This window comes from Camelina sativa, chromosome 18 (assembly GCF_000633955.1).
Source record: "Camelina sativa cultivar DH55 chromosome 18, Cs, whole genome shotgun sequence".
Taxonomy (NCBI): Eukaryota; Viridiplantae; Streptophyta; class Magnoliopsida; order Brassicales; family Brassicaceae; genus Camelina; species Camelina sativa.
In genome coordinates, this window is record NC_025702.1 from 2,790,949 (window position 1) to 2,810,139 (window position 19,191).

Genomic DNA, 19,191 nt, shown 5'->3' on the forward strand with positions numbered 1-19,191 from the left:
AGTACATATAAATGAAAGATGGTAGAAATGTAGTGTTGCTAACTTTCGTGTGAATGAGATAGTGCAGACCGTTTAGCAATCCGAACCATGGCAAGCCTTCGTACAGCTTCCAACATGGCCACAAATGGTTTTTCTCTTGCCTTGTTGATTGTATTATTGAAGGACTCCACAGAGTTGTTTTCAACATCCTCACAATAGCTGCCAATCTTGTGGAATGCCCTACACCAAGTCTTTGGTTTAGTCTTCATCACATCTTCAAATAATTTACTATCATATGCATGGATCCTCTCCAAGCTCTCTTCGTAATCTTTACTGTTGTAGCACCAAGCTAGATCCCAGAGGAGTTTCTTCAGCCGCTTCTTATTCGGATGATTCTTCTTTAGATTGCCATAAATGTGCCTAACACATTTTCGATGCTCAATCTTTGGTAACTCTAACTCAACCGCCTTAATCAACCCCTGAAACAAAGAAAACATGATTAGAAACTGATCCACTCTTAATCAAAACATAAAACATATCCAACCACACATACCTTTTGTCGATCAGACACCATAATGTAACCATCCCCATCACCTAATTCCAAGTCAATCTTCAGCCTATTCACAAACCATGACCAATTATCCGTGTTTTCAACTTAAACAACACACCAAGCTATTGGGTAAATAGAATTATCAGCATCTCTCCCTAAAGCAACCAGCAACTGTCCCTTGATCTTTTCTTTCAAGAAACAACCATCAACTCCTATCAGTGGTCTGCATGATTTTTTCCATGTTCTTCTAAGAACATCAAAGCAAACATAGAATCGCTTAAACACATCCTGTCCAGCATCGTTCTTCACCGTATCAATCTCTACAACAGAACCTTGATTTGCTTCCAATATCTCAGCCCCATAGTCTCTGAGCCGTTCAAACTGAGTGTCATATTAAAGCTCTATCCATCCCAAAGCCTTTCTCCTAGCAGCTTGACATTGACCCCTAGTAACTGTTATCTTCCACTTCTCCATTATTGTCTGCTCCATCTTCAAAGGCATGTAATATTCTGGTTCTTCTCTAATTTTATCAAGAAATAACCTAGCTATGAATGGGACCTTAAACATTTCACACTCTCCATTAGGTACACAAATATGCTTGTTCGTGTAGAGTGTAATCCTCCACATCGAGTCATTGTGAAGTGATGCGGCATACACTTTCCACATGCATTTCCCCTTAGCACCAACATACTTAAAACCGATTCTATCCCTATCATACGTGTGTTGCTTCAGGTTACATCCGCTTGCCAGTGCATAGTCGAGAACACACTCTTTAAAAGCGATTCCATTGTAGAAGCTTTGCCCTTTGTACATCAAACCATCACCACAAACGATTCCACACCCCCTTCTCGCAGCATCACTACGAACACGTTCCTCAGCCTCATCGTCGCTTTCTGGGTACACGTTATGGCGAATCGATTCCTCCGTCTCCGTAAAATCTGTTGCCAACTTGTCCATATGAAATTCATCTCGATCCGGCGAATCGAGATCTTCGTCGTCGAAATCTACTCCAATAGGCGGAGTAGTAACGGGAATTAACGCCATCACAAGCGCCAAGAGAGAAGAATCAAGAAGAAGAAATCACAAAAAATCTTAGGGTTCGTCGAGAGAGAAAAGGGGAAAAATTGATTTGGGGATTTTTTGATTTTTAGGTTAAAGTTAGGTTTACTTATGTAATCGGGTTGTAATCGGTTAGTAATCCAGTTTAATAGGGTTTAATTTGGTTGATAAGGTTTGTGGTTGGTTAATCAAAACAGTAAACCGTTATAACCAAAACGATGGGAAATTTGATGAGAAGTTTAAGTTCGATGGGGAAATAGGCGGAGAAATATGGATTCGGAGGGAAATAGGCGGAGGATATAAGTCCGAAGGAGAACTAGTAAGAATGCAAAGATCGATGGGAAACTGGCACAATATGATAGTTCCGAGGGGGAAATAGTACGCCAGTCGCATTATTTCTCACCAATTCATAGGTTCTCTAATCAATTTCACAATTATGTTGTTAATTATCAGCTACATCTTTGATCAAACAAAATGAGAAAGCACTAAATGTGTCAAACACTCCATATTTCTTTCCAATCATTAGAGTGACAGACCAAATCACACTTCACGATTTAGAAATAAATGTTCTATGAAAAAGAAGAATTTGGTATATGTTGGATCGACAGACAGGGCATACTCTGAATAAATTAAGTTTGGTCAGCAAAACAATATCAAATTTCAAAATGAATCAAGTAATATATATTATTATACTAAAAAAAATTCAAAGTAGTATCCGTCGTTAGTTATCTTTTACACGTAATAATGTGTAAATTTGGTTTATTTATTTTGTTTTTCTTTAAAATGTTGCTAGATTAACATATATAGCTTGAAGAACTTAATCATAAGCTTGACAAGTGACTGATAAGCTACCAACTTGATCATAAGCTTGTCAAGTGATTAAATGGGTTTGTTTAGTTCAAGTGTTAGATTAATGAAACGACTCGACCCGTTTTTTTTAAATAAATAATAAATAAATAACTCAAAAATATTTATTTAAATATGCAGAATTCAAATCACCAAATAAGCAGCGGAAAATACCAATAATAATAAACCAATAATTAACCAGAATCATAGACCAAAAACTAGCAACTTAAACCATGGTTCTAACACCAATATTCCAATTCTAACAACCTAGCATAAACCAAAACATAACAACTAAGTCCTAGAACATCCTCCTCTTCATTGCCATGATTCCACGGTCACACTTTGCCTCTATCTGCACCACAAACACAATGAGATGTGTGAGTATTACCAGAAATACCCAGTGAGGCGATCCTCCCATCTACGAGCTATACACACAAGCAAATCAAGAGTACAACCACAAATAAAATATAAAAATCAACCATTAAACAGAACAACCAATAACACTTTCACCACACCTACACATAATCACACAAAACAAGTCATACAACCCAATTGCTTAGATAAGCTCATGGTCACGCACTCACCTTAAAAAGTGATTCACAAAAATAACAACAACCAAATGAGAGGCTCTCCAATATCCAAGAACAATGAAAACAAACTGCTAGAAAAAAACAGAATAGGACAACCTCACAAGTGAAACCACGAAATGAAAATGAAGCGTTAACTTTGTAACCCCTCTGGTGAAAAGCCGTTTCTACACGTACAGAAGCTTCCCACAAAATTTCAGAACGATCAGATCTCAGGTGAAACCGCAATCGATCCCGGAACACCCGCTGGTCTCAATCCTCGACTGAGATGTAACGCCCCACTAAACTGCCAATATCTCCTTTCGAAACGATTTGACCCGTCAGATCCTCCTTCTCCCAAACCCTGACAGTTCTGTTTCTCTCTTTACTCTAAGGAAAAGGTTGATCTCCTTCTCCTTATCCTTTACACCAAATAACCAAGAGTTATCTCTCAATCTCTCCCTCACTCTAATGACAATGTCGACAAAAGTACAAAAGAGAGAGAGGAGGCATGACTTTGAGGGAGATTAAGGGTTTTTGGTTTAATTTGATTAAACCAGGATTTAATTAGACCAAAAATCAATTAAAATCCACTCCTTTGGTTTACTCAACACATCCCAACTTTATTCCCGAAACACGGATGTTACAATTAAGACAAGAATAAGTATAAATATATTGTAACGTTGTACGAGATAAATTATGTGAGATTAAGAAAACAAAGGTTGAAGTGCCTAAACCTAAAGTACTCAAAAAGATCCATTAATAACATTTATAATGTACATATCATAAAATAATTTCTCTTACTGTTTTAGAGGGTTTGTGAGTAAGAAACAAATCAAAAATTTGTAATCCCTGATGATGTCACTAATAATAACAAAAAAAAAAATACTATTGAAATTCTCAAAAACGTATGAAACTTGATTTCAAATAATATATATTAAATTATGAAATCGGCAAAGATATAACAGAAAAATATAACAAAAATAAAATAAAAAGCAACCCCACAACTTAGAGCGGATCGGTTCCAACGTAATGCTTTTAGCAGGACTAACACCGAACCATCGCGGTTGATTAATATATAGGGTCCGATTGGAAGCACCCAAATGCCTCATTTGCAAACGAGCCGCTCCAATGATCACCAATCAACAAGTCGTTTGGAGAGGGCGGTTGGATATCATGATTGGAGAAAGCGTTTGAACATGGTGGTTAGAACCTGTTTTTGGTGGTTACAACCACCCATCCTAGCCACTATCAAAAACCAACATTTGGCTTTATAAAGATGTTGCACAGTTTTTTTTTTCTTTGCACAAAAAGCTGCATAGTTTTATTTATTTATTTATTGTTCAAACCCTAATCTTGATTTAATATATGTTACTATTCTTCTCAATGTTTTTTTCTTATGAAAAGGTTAGTAAGCCAAAAATAAATAAAAATTTAGTAAATCAAGATTATGATTTGAATAGTAACATACATGGAGATTATGATTTTGTTAATATCATATAATGAAGATTTTAAAAATAAACATTTGCTAATTTTGTTAATATCATATTTGATCATTTCGTTAATATCATTTAAATATATTAGTATTTTATATTATGAATTAGATAATGATTTATTATTTCATTTTTTTAACTAAATTAATTTCAATTTTTTATTACTTATACTATTCAACCGCTGAAATGTTACCAATCAAGCTAATTACTCAACCTCTTTCTTTTACTGTGCCACTTTTTCCATCCGCTAACTTTAACCGCTTTCTTTTAACCATTATTTTTATAACCGCTATAAAAATTTCAACCGCCTCTTTAAAATGTGGTTACCAGTCAGAGCCATAGACAAAGGAAGAGAAGGGTAATAGATCGCTTAGAGGTAAACAGAGCTTAACGTTTTATTTTTTTTTGGGTTAAAGGGATTAAGAAATCACAGTTCAACGATTTTAATCTTAGCTAACTTCATCTTCAAGCTTGCGTACTGTCTTCTCCTTCTTGCTTTTTATTCATATCACTTCAAAAGTACATATATAATCTGTACTAGAGAGTGTGAGAGAGACTAGATTGACTAGCAAGTGGGGATCGACGGTTTGATAAACGCCTCCAAATTTGGTTTGAATCAAGAAATCAAGTTCAAAATGTTTTTAATTACCTCATCTTTTAAGCTTTCTTTCAGTCTACAGTTGCACATGTTGTGAAAAAGAATTTTCTTTTTGAATTTAATTTAATATCACATCACAAGAAAAAAGACTAGCAATTGATTCAAACTTGTAAAACGTTGGATTAGTAGTGGACTTTGCCGTTCGCTAGTCACTGTGATCAAGGGGAACTCGTTCATTAATGATGTTCTTGAGTGAGTTTTGGATTTGTTATTGTGGAAAAACCAGAAGATTAAACTTTCACACTCACATGTCTATAAACAAAATTGAAAATTCTGAGGTAGACAAACTAAACATGTATAGTACCAAACTTATTATTACAATTTAGAGGAAGTCAAGTAAAAGAGTATTAAGTATCGCAACTAGTAAGAGCAAACGAGAGTGTTTATTAGTACTACAACTTGGAAGACAAGGAAAAAAAGAGAAAATGCATCTATAATTAATGAGCCAACGTACGGTGACTATCTAGCTAGCTGCTTAGGCCGATTGTGGGTGCAGCGGAGCGAATCAAACCTCGAGAAGGTCTGATTCCCACACGACGAAGCTGATTTTCAGCTTGTTGAATATTAATCCACAATTCCCGCTCACGAAAAGTTGCCCTTTCCAAATCTGCTCTTGTCAAGCTAAGTATTTACTGTACTATCTCCATTACTTTACATAACAAGTACCCTTCTAAAACTCTATATTTTGTTTTATACAAAAATTTTGTTGTGCATTTTCTAATACATATACTTTGAAACCAAACACACTTTTATCTCTATAATTTGATAAAAGAAATATAAATTGAGAAAATATAATAGAAACATTGAGAAAAAGGTCAGAGTTCTTGTGAACAAAAGATTAAGAACTCAAAGATTTATAAAGAATAACTCTCTTTATTAGCCTTAGAAAATACCTCAAAACTAAAGCCTCTCAAGTTCTTACAATCTCTCAAACTCTCTTAGGTTATGCAACACCCTTGCATAACCTTTATATAGAAAAACTCTTAACAAAAACTTCTTAATCCAAATTGAAAATATACAAGTTTAGATATCTCCTAAACTTCCTTTTTTTTTTCCTTTTCCATAACTTGGTTGGATTAGTTATGCTTGAGCCTCAAGCTTTCTTCAAGCTTCAGTCAACATTCTCCCCCTAAGCTTGAAGTCAGTTTTCTCCAAATCTTGAACTCAAATGAGATCTCACATCTCCTTGTGTTTGATCCTTCCTAGTGCCTTTGTTAGGATGTCGGCCCTTTGTTCCTCTCCTGGAACATGCTCCACCATTATATATTCTTTTTCGACACACTCTCTAATGAAATGATAGCAAGTGTGTATGTGTTTGCTTCGTCCATGGAAGACCAGATTCTTTGTAAGTGCAATAGCAGACTGATTGTCGATACGTAGGATTACCTTATGACAGGGAAGACCAGTGATTTCACCAAGCAAGTCTTTAAGCCACAAGGCTTGTCTTGCAGCCCTGCTCTGGCCATAAATTCAGCTTCACATGAAGACATAGCCACCGTATCTTTTTTTTGTGAACACCACGTAATTGGACTTCCGTTAAGATAAAAAACATGTCCTGTTGTGCTTCTCCCATCGTTTGGATCAGTGTTATAGCTGTTATCACTATACCCTATTAATCTTGGTATTTTTGATACTGATCGCTTAAACACCAAACCAAGATTTGTGGTTCCCTGTAGATATCTTAGACATTGTTTCATAGCCACTCCGTGAGAATGTCTTGGACTCTGCATGTATCGGCTCAAGACTCCAACAACATGTGATAAGTCCAGCCTTGTGTGGAGTAAGTACCGAAAACATCCCACATTCTTTCTAAACATCGTAGCATCTATCTCTGTTTCTTTCTCAGCTTTAGACAATTGTATTCCAGCCTCCATTGGCGTTTGAACCGGATTACAACTTTTCATTCCGGCCTCTTTAAGGATCTTCAAAGCGTAATGTTTCTGACTTAATGTGATTCCTCCATCGTACTGCAGCACCTCAATTCCCAAATAGTATGTCAATTTCCCGAGATCACTCATTTCAAACCTAGAGGACATTTCTTTCTTGAATTCATCAATGATGCATAAGCTTGTTCCCGTTAGGAACAGATCGTCGACATAGACAGCTACAACTAAAAGTTGTTCATGTTCCTTTCTTCTGTAAACTGATGGTTCCTTCGAACATTTCTTGAACTGTAAGTCTACCAAAATTTTATTCAGCTTGTTATTCCATACCCGTGGAGCTTGTCTCAATCCATAAAGAGCTTTGTTAAGCTTACAAACCTTATCTTCTCTGCCCTCTTCTTCAAAGCCTTCTCGTTGTGTGACATAAACGATCTCCTTTAGCTCTCCGTGGAGGAAAGCCGTCTGAACATCAAGATGATGAATCTCCCAGCCGTTCGAGGCTGCGAGATTAATGAGAATTCGTATTGTCTCTAACCGATCTACAAGAGCAAAAACTTCCTCAAAGTCTACTCCATAACGCTGCACATAGTCTTTAGCAACTAGCCTAGCTTTGTATTTGTTAATACTACCATCAGAGTTGCGTTTGAGTTTAAAAACCCACTTCAAGCCGATTGGCTTTGCTCCAATTGGTAGATCAACTAGATCCTAAGTCCTTTGCTTCAACGAAGTTTCTAGGCTCATTATTTAAGTATAATAACAATGCTTCACCTTCTTCTTCAGCCAACAACATATAATCGTTTAGATACTTTGGTTTGACAACCTGCCTCGTTGATCTTCTTAGAGCAGGTTCTGGTTGTCCAATGATTTCTTCATGCTCTGCTTCATTGTCTCCTTCATTATCTAACTCTCGAATTGTCACAGACTCTCCTGCAGACTCTGTTTCATCACTATCGATAGGAGATTCAAGCTCCTCTGTTTCTATCTCTACAATATCTCCTTTATATTCTTGTATTCCACGATTGCCAGAAATTCCAAACGCAATTTTAAAGCTTCCATTACTCTCCTGTTGCGAGTTGCTATACTTCCAGTTCCACCCTTTAGATTCATCAAATATAACATCTCTGGTAACCACTATCTTTCGTGATTGTGGCTCAAGAAGACGATATGCTTTTGACCCTGGTTCAGTTCCAAGATGAACAAGCATCCGTGACCTGTCATCTAACTTTTTTAAATGAGGTTTTTCTACTTTGGCATAACAGATGCAACCAAAAATCCGTAGATGATCAATATGAGGCCTTTTGCTCCGAAGAATCTCATACGGAGTTCTATCTTTAAGAGCTCTTGTAGTCACCCTATTGAGAATGTAAGTAGAATGTCTTACTGCTTCACCCCATAAATAATTTGGCAGATGCATATGCTTCATGATGCTCTTTGTCATCTCTAACAAAGTCCTATTGCGTCTCTCAACCACACCATTTTGTTGTGGAGTGTAAGGAGCAGTGAGATGTCGTAGTATACCAAATTCTTCACATAACAAGTTGAACTCATGTGATACAAACTCACCTCCTCTATCTGTTCTGAACGTCTTAATGCTAACTCCGGATTCTTGTTCTACTAACTTCTTGAAATTCTTGAACTTCACAAACACATCACTTTTCTCTCTTAGCTGAACAGTCCACATATACCTTAAACATTCATCAATAAGAACAAAGATATACTTGTTTCCAGCTGGTGTGCTTGGTGTTATGGGACCATAAAGGTCTCCGTGCACAAGTTCAAATATCTTTGTTGCTCAATATGCAGCGGCTTGAGGGAACACTTGCCTGGTTTGCTTCCCTAGTAGGCATGAGCTACATATTTCCTTCTCAAAACAACATGAGGTACTCCTTGAATAAGCTCCTTTTGAAACATAGACTTGATTGTGTCAAGATTTATGTGTCCCAGTCTAGCGTGTCACCTGCTTGACTCGCTTATAGATGTCAGATGTAAGTACGCGGTGTTATTGATTCCCATGTGTACTTTGTATAAACGATTTCTCGACCTTACTGCTTTAACAAGAAGATTTCCTTTGTAATCACGCCAATTATGAAATGCTCCCCTCTCATTCGCATATCGCATCCAGACTCTATTGCTTGGCCTAAGCTGATGATGTTACTCTTAAGATCTGGAATAAAATAGACATTTGTCATCACTCTTGATTCACCATTTAAGTCTATAAAGGAGATCGATCCTTTCCCTTTCATGTCGATGCGAGAGTCATCGCGAAACCACACTTTTCTTGTAACAGAGTCATCAATTTTGTCAAAATATCTCCGATCGCCTGTCATATGATTAGAGGCTCCATTGTCAAGATACCAAACATCCTCATCCCTAGTGCTCGTTTCATACTTGCTTGGTATGCACTTATGCACATTCAAATATACAACTTCATGCATCAGGAGTTCATCTACATCTTGTGTATCATTATTATTAGTTTCAAGAGCTTCCTGCAGTTTGAGTAGTCGATCAGGACAGTCTGATGCATAATGACCAGTCTTGTCACAACGGAAACATGTAATTTTTGTCAAATCAACATTTCTTGACTGATCTCTTCCACCATTGTATCATTATTTCCAGTGAAATCTCGACTCTGGCCTTCGTAGTTAGAATACATCAATTTAGTCTGATTAGTATGAGCTTCTTCCTCTGTTTCCTCAAATATTCGTTCTTCATAAGCTTTCAAGCGACCTATGATGTCTTCAAAAGTAATAGTATTAAGATCCAATACTTGCTGAAGGGACGCCACTATATGAATAAAATTTGTCCGAGGAAGGCTCTTGAGAAACTTCTTAACTAATTTTGATTCTTCCATGTTAACTCCAAAAGCAGCCGACTTTGATGAGATCTCAGACAACTTTCCTGCAAAAGTGTCAATGGTTTCAGAATCTTTCATCCGGAGGCGATCAAACTCAGCCATAAGGGTTTGTAGCCTTGCTTCTTTGACCCTCTCTGCTCCCATAAGTCTGGCTTTGATTGCTTCCCATACCTTCTTCGCCGTATCAAGCTCACCTACTTGTAGGATAAGTGCTTCAAGTATAGACTAAAATAATAAAGTTGTTGCCATGTCGTTCTTCTCATCATCCGTGGTCCCGGCTTCCACGATATCCCAAACTTTATGAACTTTAAGACAAATTTTCATCTTCATAGACCATACAGTATAGTTTGTGGATGTAAGCATAGGACACTGGATTGAAGAGGGTCCTCCTCCTGGTGATTTTTCTGGTATCGCAGTCTGATATGGTATCGCGACAATCTCACTCATAATTTCTTTCTCACGAACTCTGTTTTGGCTCTGATACCAATTCTTTTGAACAAAAGATTAAGAACTCAAAGATTTATAAAAAATAACTCTCTTTATTAGCCTTAGAAAATACCTAAAAACTAAAGCCTCTCAAGTTCTTACAATCTCTCAAACTCTCTTAGGTTATGCAATACCCTTGCATAACCTTTATTTAGAAAAACTCTTAACAAAAACTTCCTAATCCAAATAGGAAAATATACAAGTTTAGATATCTCCTAAACTTCTTTTTTTTTTCTTTTCCATAACTCGGTTGGATTAGTTATGCTTGAGCCTCAAGCTTTCTTCAAGCTTAAGTCAACATGAGTAACTACGGAAAAACCCTAGAACGATATTTGTAGTGAAACGGAGATCAATATAATAAACCCTACTTAGAATCAAAGACCAAATCATATATCAACTGAAGTTTCAAGACTTAATTAATATATATCAATCACATACTGTTCTCCGAGGAGCCTCCGCGGGCTGGGTCGCTGTGGTTATGGTGGTGGTGGCTCATCTTTTGTAGAGGTGGATTAAAACTGAACAAGCTGAGAAGGCAACTACTAATATCTATCTTGAAATACAAAAGCAAAACTCGGTATATCCGCAAAACGGGTAGGTTATCAAATCAACGGTGCTTAAGAGCCCAAGTTTGTAACAATATATACGCATGCAAATTATTAGGAAAATCTAGTTAAATAAAAAGTTAACATTTATATAATATTTTGCTAATGCTAAATAAGTAGATTTACTTTTTTTTTATAAGGAAATAAGTAGATTTATTGTTATCTTCCATATATATAAAATTGGCTTTTCTCTCTTCTCATTCCTCCATCACATCACTTCTTATTTTCAATTTTAACAAATTAATCCACATCATCAAAGTAACATAAAATCTAAAGTTAATACATCAATTAATTCACTCATTTTTTGTAACATTTTTATTATTATTAAAATAATATTTACAATAATTTAAACTAAAAATAAACCAAAAACTAAATGAAAAAAATACAACCAATGATTTTGTTAGATGAAAAGTAAGAGACAATCTATGTTTATATAGAAGTGAGTATTTACAAAATTTTGAATTAATAATTAACTGTAGATTTTCCTTAATACCATTTATATTTTTTTTATAGAATTAATAACTTAAAACTAAAAATAAGTAAATAATGTTATAATTTCAAATTTTATGAAATATATATAGAGATATCATATATTTATATATATATATATATAATCTCTTTATTATTATTTTTAAAAAAACTTTTAATTTTATAATTTTTTTATAATGATCTTTCTATATTATTAATACTATTTTAAACAAAATATTTTGTTTTTATTGTAATATTAAATTCCTCCTATTAAATATTAACTTTTACACATATAAAAAAATTTGAAAATCCAAATTTCAAAACCCAACTTTCATATTCCCTTGTCCAATAATACCCCTCCATAATTTGGCACCGAAAGCAGTCCTACTAATTCTGACTAGAAAAAAAGAGAGAATATGGGCCGATTAGTGGCCCAAATATTCACAAAGATGGACCAACGGCACACAGATCACCCCGCCTTTAAAATCACGACGGAGAACAAACTCAAGCCACGACGGTTCCGAGAGAGAGATTTTTTCAAAAATTGCAACAGGAGATAGATAGAGAGCAAGAACCCTAATCGATTACATACTCTGATTCCTTCTACTTCTTTTTTCCCCCCCACTGATTAATCTCGAAACAAATGGCGAGTGAGAGTTCGCAATCTTCATCTCAATCGCCGTCATCTGTACCTTCTCCGTCGCCGGGAAACAACGTCGGCGATGCGTTCGTAGGAAGTTTCATCAGTCTAATTTCTAAGTACGAGATCCGTTACGAAGGCATTCTCTACCATCTCAACGTCAAGGACTCGACGCTAGGTCTAAAAAACGGTACGGATTCGAAAACCTATGCGATTTTGGATTCACTTTTTTAGGTTTCCGAACAACGAAGAGAATACATGTTTGTGCTTTGTGTATTTGTAACTGGAACATCCAGTATGGAACTGGAACTTTGATTTTTGATTCCGTTCTTGTGGTTGATTATGTTGCTTTCTGGATTTGGTCTTTAGATTCAAGTAGATGTGAGAGAAGCTTGTTCATTCGTTTATATGTAGTTTAGTTTCCAAATTTGTGTGTTGAACATTTTGTGGAGAGTTTTAAATTTGGTGACTCTAGCCAAAATCTGGAAAACTTCTAATCTTACTATTTTGTGTATCATGAGAGGTGAAGTTAGGAAGCAAATGTTAACTTGTGTTGCTATTTGAATGTGGCGTTCTTGTGTTGAATGATAACACTATTGAATGGTTATGCAGTAAGATCTTGTGGAACAGAGGGGAGGAAGAAAGATGAGCCTCAAATTCCGCCATGTGATAGAGTTTACGATTACATTCTTTTTCGCGGAAGTGATATCAAGGTTAGTGTTCAGACTCTTATGAATCCATTAGACAAATTATGTTTCATGTATTTTGTAGAATCGTCATTGGTTATTTTAAATTGGAACCCCTGAAACATGATCATTATATAGTTTGAAGTCTATCTGTAACGACTTATGATATGTTTTAGGATCTGCAAGTTAATCCATCTCCAGCTGCACAGTCAAGACCAGAGATTCAAAGTGAACAAGGCATCAATCAGGTAAAGACATTCATTTAGAACATGGAAATGAGAATTGTATTCTAAATTTGACTCTTTTTATGATGTCTTATTGTCTTATTGCCCGTTCCTTGTTTACAGTCCTCTCATGTTAGTTCAGCTATGAGCTCTCCGCTTTCTGGCTATGATAGTGGTTATGGTTTGGGGAGAGTAACACAATGGGTCAATACACCTGCTTTGAGTAGTAAACCGGTTCCTGCCACTCAACATTCATCAGTCCCTTTAAGTTTCCAGCCTCCTTCAGCTAATCCTGGAAGTTTGACAGAATCACCAGCGAGCTTAATTGGTTCAACTCAAAGTAATGCTGGTTCGTCTATGCCCATGCCTTCTTTTGTGCAAAGTAACAAATTAGGTGCCACTGGTGTCCCTGTTTCATCTCCCTCGACGATGCCCAATAACCCGCAGATTATAGATTACTTTGCTTCACCAATCATGGGATTAGTGAATGATACAACACAGGTTGTTACTCGTTCACCCGACGATGCTTCTAATCGTTCATACCCTTCTAACCCTTCTCCCCTTGGTCAAGCACAATTCCATACTCCACCTGGTCTTGTTTCAGCTCCCTCTAACCTTTCTCCACCATCTGAAGCGCTGCTTTCTGCTCCAAATATTCAGAACAGTTACCCCAGTGTACCCCAGGCTGTTGGTAAAGATTTCTATGACTCTCGATCTGATCATCCTAAGCGATCTATACCTTATGAGTTACCGACTGTGGCTTCTTATTCAGCTCCTGGGATTCCTGGTCCATTGTCGAACTCACCTGAGTCATTCTTCGGTATGGATCCATCGCTGCAATCTAGGCATCAGATGGTAAATAGGGGTCAAGAGATGTTTCCTGCTACTAACCCGGTATCATTTAATGTGCCATCACAAAGTCCTGCAACCAGAAATCATGCACCATTGCTGCCTCTTCCCGTTCCAGCTCAGGTTTGTTTTTTATGAAGATTCTATCTCTATGTTTCATTTAATCACACCTATGCATGATTTCTCGTACTTTTTTGAAATTGCCTTGCAATTACGTTGCTTCTCAGATATCATGAGGTCACTAGCATTGATATTAGCCTCTCTATCTCTCTTGGAAGTGTTACACTGTTACTAACAATTTAAACCATTGCAATTACTGTTTATGTCCTTTTCTCAACACATTTTATGATTATCTTACTTGTGTTTTCTTTGGTTCTAAATTTGTTGCAGTCTCGGATCCCTAGTTCTAGCATTGAGTTCACTGAAGAATTTGATTTTGAGGCAATGAATGAGAAGTTCAAGAAGAGTGAACTATGGGGTTATCTCGGGCAAAATAACCGGAGGAATCAAAATGATAATGGAGAAGAAATTGCAATTGAGCCAAACTCAGAAGGGAAGGTAAAGCTATTTTCTAACGATGATTAAATCTCAGAGAGATCTGAGTTCAAGTCTTAACATGATCTAGTTAATAATTTTGATTTGATATTTAGGCAGCGGTTAACACTTGTTTTTGCCTGTTGCAGCCTTCATATAACAAGGATGACTTTTTCGACACAATCTCGTGCAATCAACTTGACCGTGTGGCTAGAAACGGACAACAGCACAACCAGTTTCCCGAGCACATGAGACAAGATCCTGGGGTTTGTTTCATCCTTTCTATACTCATCAACCTGAAGTTCTGAAACCATTCTTCTCCCAATCGGAATAGCGTTTGCTTATAGAATTTTTTTACTCTCTTTATCTTTTTATTCAGGCATTTGGTAATCATTTTCAAAGGCCACCTCCACTACAACCAGGTCAGGGTGCATATCTCGCTGCACAATCCAATTACAGAGGCGGTTACCATAATAACAACAACAACTACAGAGGTGGTTACCATAACAACAACAACAACTACTACTCAAACTCGGGTTATGGTTACTACTCTGGTGGGAGAGGCCGAGGTGGAAACACACATTTCTGACCTGATGAGTTTCTGTCTTCCTCAGAAGGCTTCACTGGACGGTTACACTCGTGCACCTTCACTTCTTCTTTTTAATTTCAGGTTTTCTTTTGGGTAAAAAAAAAACAGTTACCTTATCTCAAGATTTGTAGGCACGTCATATTGGCAAGTTCATGATCCTTTTTTCTATCTGATGAGCTTTAGCCTCAGGAGAGAATGTTTGTTCTCCATGTAGCGAGAAACAAATAGTACTACGAACCTTTTTGGTATATATGCAAGTCATTACTTTTAATATTTAATATACATATGTAAGCGAAGTTAGTAATGCTTGCAAGTTAAGAATTACATACATTAGACATTATGTATATAAGGCGAAGATTCCTTAAAATTTAGGAAGTAGACGACTTTATCCAATTATGTATGTTACTTGCGAGACCCATTATGCCTTTACGCCAAAGGAAAGAAAGATACCAAAACTTTCCCCACTGAGTAGGGTTTAGTACCAAATCCTTCAAAATCAATTGTCATCTCTCAAACCTCACCCAAACCCACCAAAAAGCCAAGAACGTTGTTCCCAGAGCCCGAATGCTGTCTCATCGAACCCGTTCGAAAATCTGATCCTGTGAACCCCATAATAATGCCCAGATATGCTTCTCGTCATGGTACCAGTCCTTTCATCTGGTGTGCAGCTATCATTTGCGCCATAATCTCTATTGTTGTAATCTTTGGTGGTATCGTAGTCTTTGTTGGTTACATGGTCATACATCCTCGAGTTCCCATCATTAGTGTCGCTGATGCTCACCTCGACTTCTTAAAGTACTGTTTATCCTTAACTCTTCCCTTAATTTGTTGATCATGAATCTTTTATCATTGATGATCAATATCTTTTTTTTCTCGGTTTGGTTAATCAGGTATGATATAGTTGGAGTTTTGCAAACGCAGTTAACGATTGTGATTCGCGTGGAGAATGATAACGCTAAAGCTCATGCGTTGTTTGATGACACCGAGTTCAAGCTTAGCTATGAAGGTAAACTGATTGCGATTTTAAGAGCACCCGAGTTTGAAGTTGTGAAAGAGAAATCAATGTACCTTCCTTACTTGGTTCAGTCATATCCAATACCATTGAATCCAAGTTTGATGCAAGCTGTAGACTATGCGGTTAAACAAGATGTTATTACGTTCGAGCTCAAAGGTGGTACAAAAACTCGGTGGCGAGTCGGACCATTAGGGTCAGTCAAGTTCGAGTGTAACCTTAGCTGTGAGCTTAAGTTTAGGCCGTCTGATCATACTTACATTGCATCTCCTTGCAGTTCTTCTCATAAGCATTAGAAGCTCCATTTCTCATTTGTTTTACTTTCTTTAATTAGTTTTTGTTTTTTTTTTATTTGGGATCGAGGTTTTTAAAGATAATTGTTATAAGTACTAATACGTGAAAGAAAATCAATAATTTCGAGATTTTTTGCTTAATGAATGTGACTCGTAATTTATATGATTTTCTTTGATAGATACATCAACAGGAAGATTTCTTTATTTCCTTTTTTATTCTCATTTATAAAATTATGATACTTTTACTTCTTTAACTTTATATTTATATTTCGATACCTCTTTTATATGGGAAGCATAAATGCATACTGTGCAGTGAGATTGAACCCTTCGTAGAGATCTCAACATTAGTAAGTTCAGGGTGTGTTACATATATTATTTAAAAATAATTAATGGATAAAGAGGATATCCCTCCTATTAATAATTTGGAAGTAGATTTGGTAATAACCTTTTTAGTTGTAAGTTTATATAACTAAAATTTTGCCATCTGAATAAATATCAAAACTTAAAGTTATTATTTGTAATATCCAAAAACATATTTAAAATAATTCTAAAAGAAATTATTATCCATAATTTATATATTCTAGATATTATTAACTCGCTAAAAAAATTATTTTTGCGGATTATGTTATGGAGCAGGTTAGAGTTTAGATAAATATGATTATATAGTCTTTTGGAATGGTCTACTAAAATACAAAAAAATATTCTATTCTGATATCAAATGAGGTAAGGAGAGGAGTTACGCCAATCCTAACCGGTACAAAAAAATACAATTCATCTAAAATTATAAAATTTAAATATTAATTATTGAAAAAAATATCTCGCGGTATAGCTGTGAGTTAAAATCTAGTACTTGTTACTTACTAAGTTAGTTTTGTATTTAAAATGAGATGAGTTGAACACATTTCATTTGATAATTGTCTTGAATGTGGAAAAACAAAATTTCGTAAAGTAGAAAATGAAATCTAGTTTAGGAGTGTTTTAATAAATTTTCTAAGAAAAACCAAAATGTAGATTTTTTTTTTTTCCCTCAATAACCAAAATTTTTTGTATTGTTTGGTATTTGTAATTAATTAAAAGAAAAAAAAAACATAAAACTAGTTCTATTTTTATTTGGTTTTTCCCCAAAAGAGATATTTACGCATAAATGTTTTGAAATTGTCTGAAGAACGAAAAACAAACAAAGACGCTCTCAATTTAGTCTCGCTAAAAACCAAATTCATATAAATAAAAGCTTGTTATGTTTGGGAAAAAAGAAAACAAAGGCTCTCGCAATTTGGAGAGAGCTCTGAAGAACGAAAATGGTGACGACGGAGTCAGAGGTAAGTGTTTGAGATTCAAGTTATAAATTGATGATTAAACTGCGAAATTGGAAAGGTTTAGGGTTTAGATAGAGTCTCATCTGCGAATCGTGAAGGATTAAGGAAATTTTAGGTGCTAATTAGGTTTTAATTGATTACAATTAAGCTTGATTTGAACTGATTACGTATTTGATTGAATCGTTATTTGAACTTAGGTGTTAATCGATCGTGATTATGTAAACTAGAGATGCAAATTGGGAATTGATTATAGTTGAGAGCTTGATTTGAACTTTGAATTGACTTTGGAAGGTTTTAGATTGACTGAATCTTCATTATGGAATGTAACCTTTGTTTCATGCTTTAATCAGAGGAATCAGTGAGATTGAAAGGTTTAATGTGATTCATTAGTGATTGATTATGCATGAGATTGATTGATTGATTTTAGAAATTTTTGATTTTGGAATGCTTTAATCAGAGGAATCAGTGAGATTGAAAGGTTTAATGAATTGATTATGCATGACATTGATTGAATCTTCATTATGGAATGCTTTGATTATAGATAGAGAGTGTTTTGGAATTGATTATGCATGAGATTGTTTGATTATAGAAATATTTCGATGATGAAATTAAAAAAAAGTTTTAGTTGATATTGATTTGCATTTCCCTGTGCAGGCGAGAAAAGCATTACACTGTATCATTCTGGGCCTATTGACGATTCTTACCTCAGTTTGCAGATTTCTCAAAGGACTTTCAATGGTTGCGCAAGGACTTGTAAGAACCCTATTGTTCGTAAGCAAGCATCTGCTCCACAACATATCGGAAAACATCCCTCCATCCCTCCCTCTTCTCCTTCCCCCAAGGGCACAATTGCTAGCAACTCAAGCCATGATTGATAACCTTCCTACTCATATCCACACAAGCTCTCCGAACCAGAGATCTAGATAATGCTTTAAAATGTTTTTTTTTTTCCAAAATATAGTTTCTTGCAAGTCCTTTATACACCATGTTTTAACCTAACGTGAACAATAAGTAACTCTCAAAACAATGAATGCACTCAGTTGTCAGAATGCAGCTGATTCTGTAGAAAAGAAAGAAATTTGTGTTTGATTAAAAAAACTAGAAACGAAGGATACAACAAATTGGAGCGTTGAGAAGACCTTTTAAAGCATTCTTCTCCAAATATAATTTGAACATATGATATAATGGATGACGATGCATAATTCAATATATATATATATGCAATGCTTGGCTAGAATTAATTGAATTTTACAAAATTTGGACAATTTCACGATCAAGACGGGTACAATAAATCGTTCGTAAATTAAGAAGATTGTAATATTAACTTACAGTGAGATATATTTAATTTGTTTTATGACTTAAGATTTTACATTAACATTCTAAAAAAAGTTGAAAAATTTTGATCTAAAGAAAAATGTTTTTGATACTATGGATTTTTTTTTGTTTTGACTTGAACATTTCTATATGTAGAAAAAAATCTTTTGATGATTAATAACATAAATTAACTATAGATGAATTCAGTTATGAAAAAATATTCATAAATTTAAATGAATGATTAATGATTATAGTTATTGCATTTGAACAACCTATACTATGAGAAT

The 19,191-nt window shown here is 35.4% G+C and overlaps 2 protein-coding genes across 3 annotated transcripts; both read left to right on the forward strand.

The window, feature by feature from the left end:
• On the forward strand, positions 11,942 to 15,242 carry LOC104760382 (decapping 5-like protein). 2 transcript variants are annotated; one of them, XM_010483302.2, is made up of 8 exons: positions 11,942 to 12,277; positions 12,700 to 12,800; positions 12,950 to 13,021; positions 13,121 to 13,688; positions 13,770 to 13,969; positions 14,237 to 14,404; positions 14,530 to 14,646; positions 14,760 to 15,242. In XM_010483302.2, the coding sequence occupies exons 1-8, from the start codon at positions 12,091 to 12,093 to the stop codon at positions 14,967 to 14,969; spliced, it is 1,623 nt and encodes a 540-aa protein (XP_010481604.1). In that variant the 5' UTR covers positions 11,942 to 12,090; the 3' UTR covers positions 14,970 to 15,242. The 2 variants fall into 2 exon arrangements, with proteins under 2 accessions (XP_010481604.1, XP_010481603.1); XM_010483301.2 differs by having other exon boundaries at positions 13,121 to 13,969.
• LOC104760381 lies at positions 15,356 to 16,415 on the forward strand. Its single transcript, XM_010483299.1, has 2 exons — positions 15,356 to 15,764; positions 15,860 to 16,415. The coding sequence occupies exons 1-2, from the start codon at positions 15,586 to 15,588 to the stop codon at positions 16,275 to 16,277; spliced, it is 597 nt and encodes a 198-aa protein (XP_010481601.1). The 5' UTR covers positions 15,356 to 15,585; the 3' UTR covers positions 16,278 to 16,415.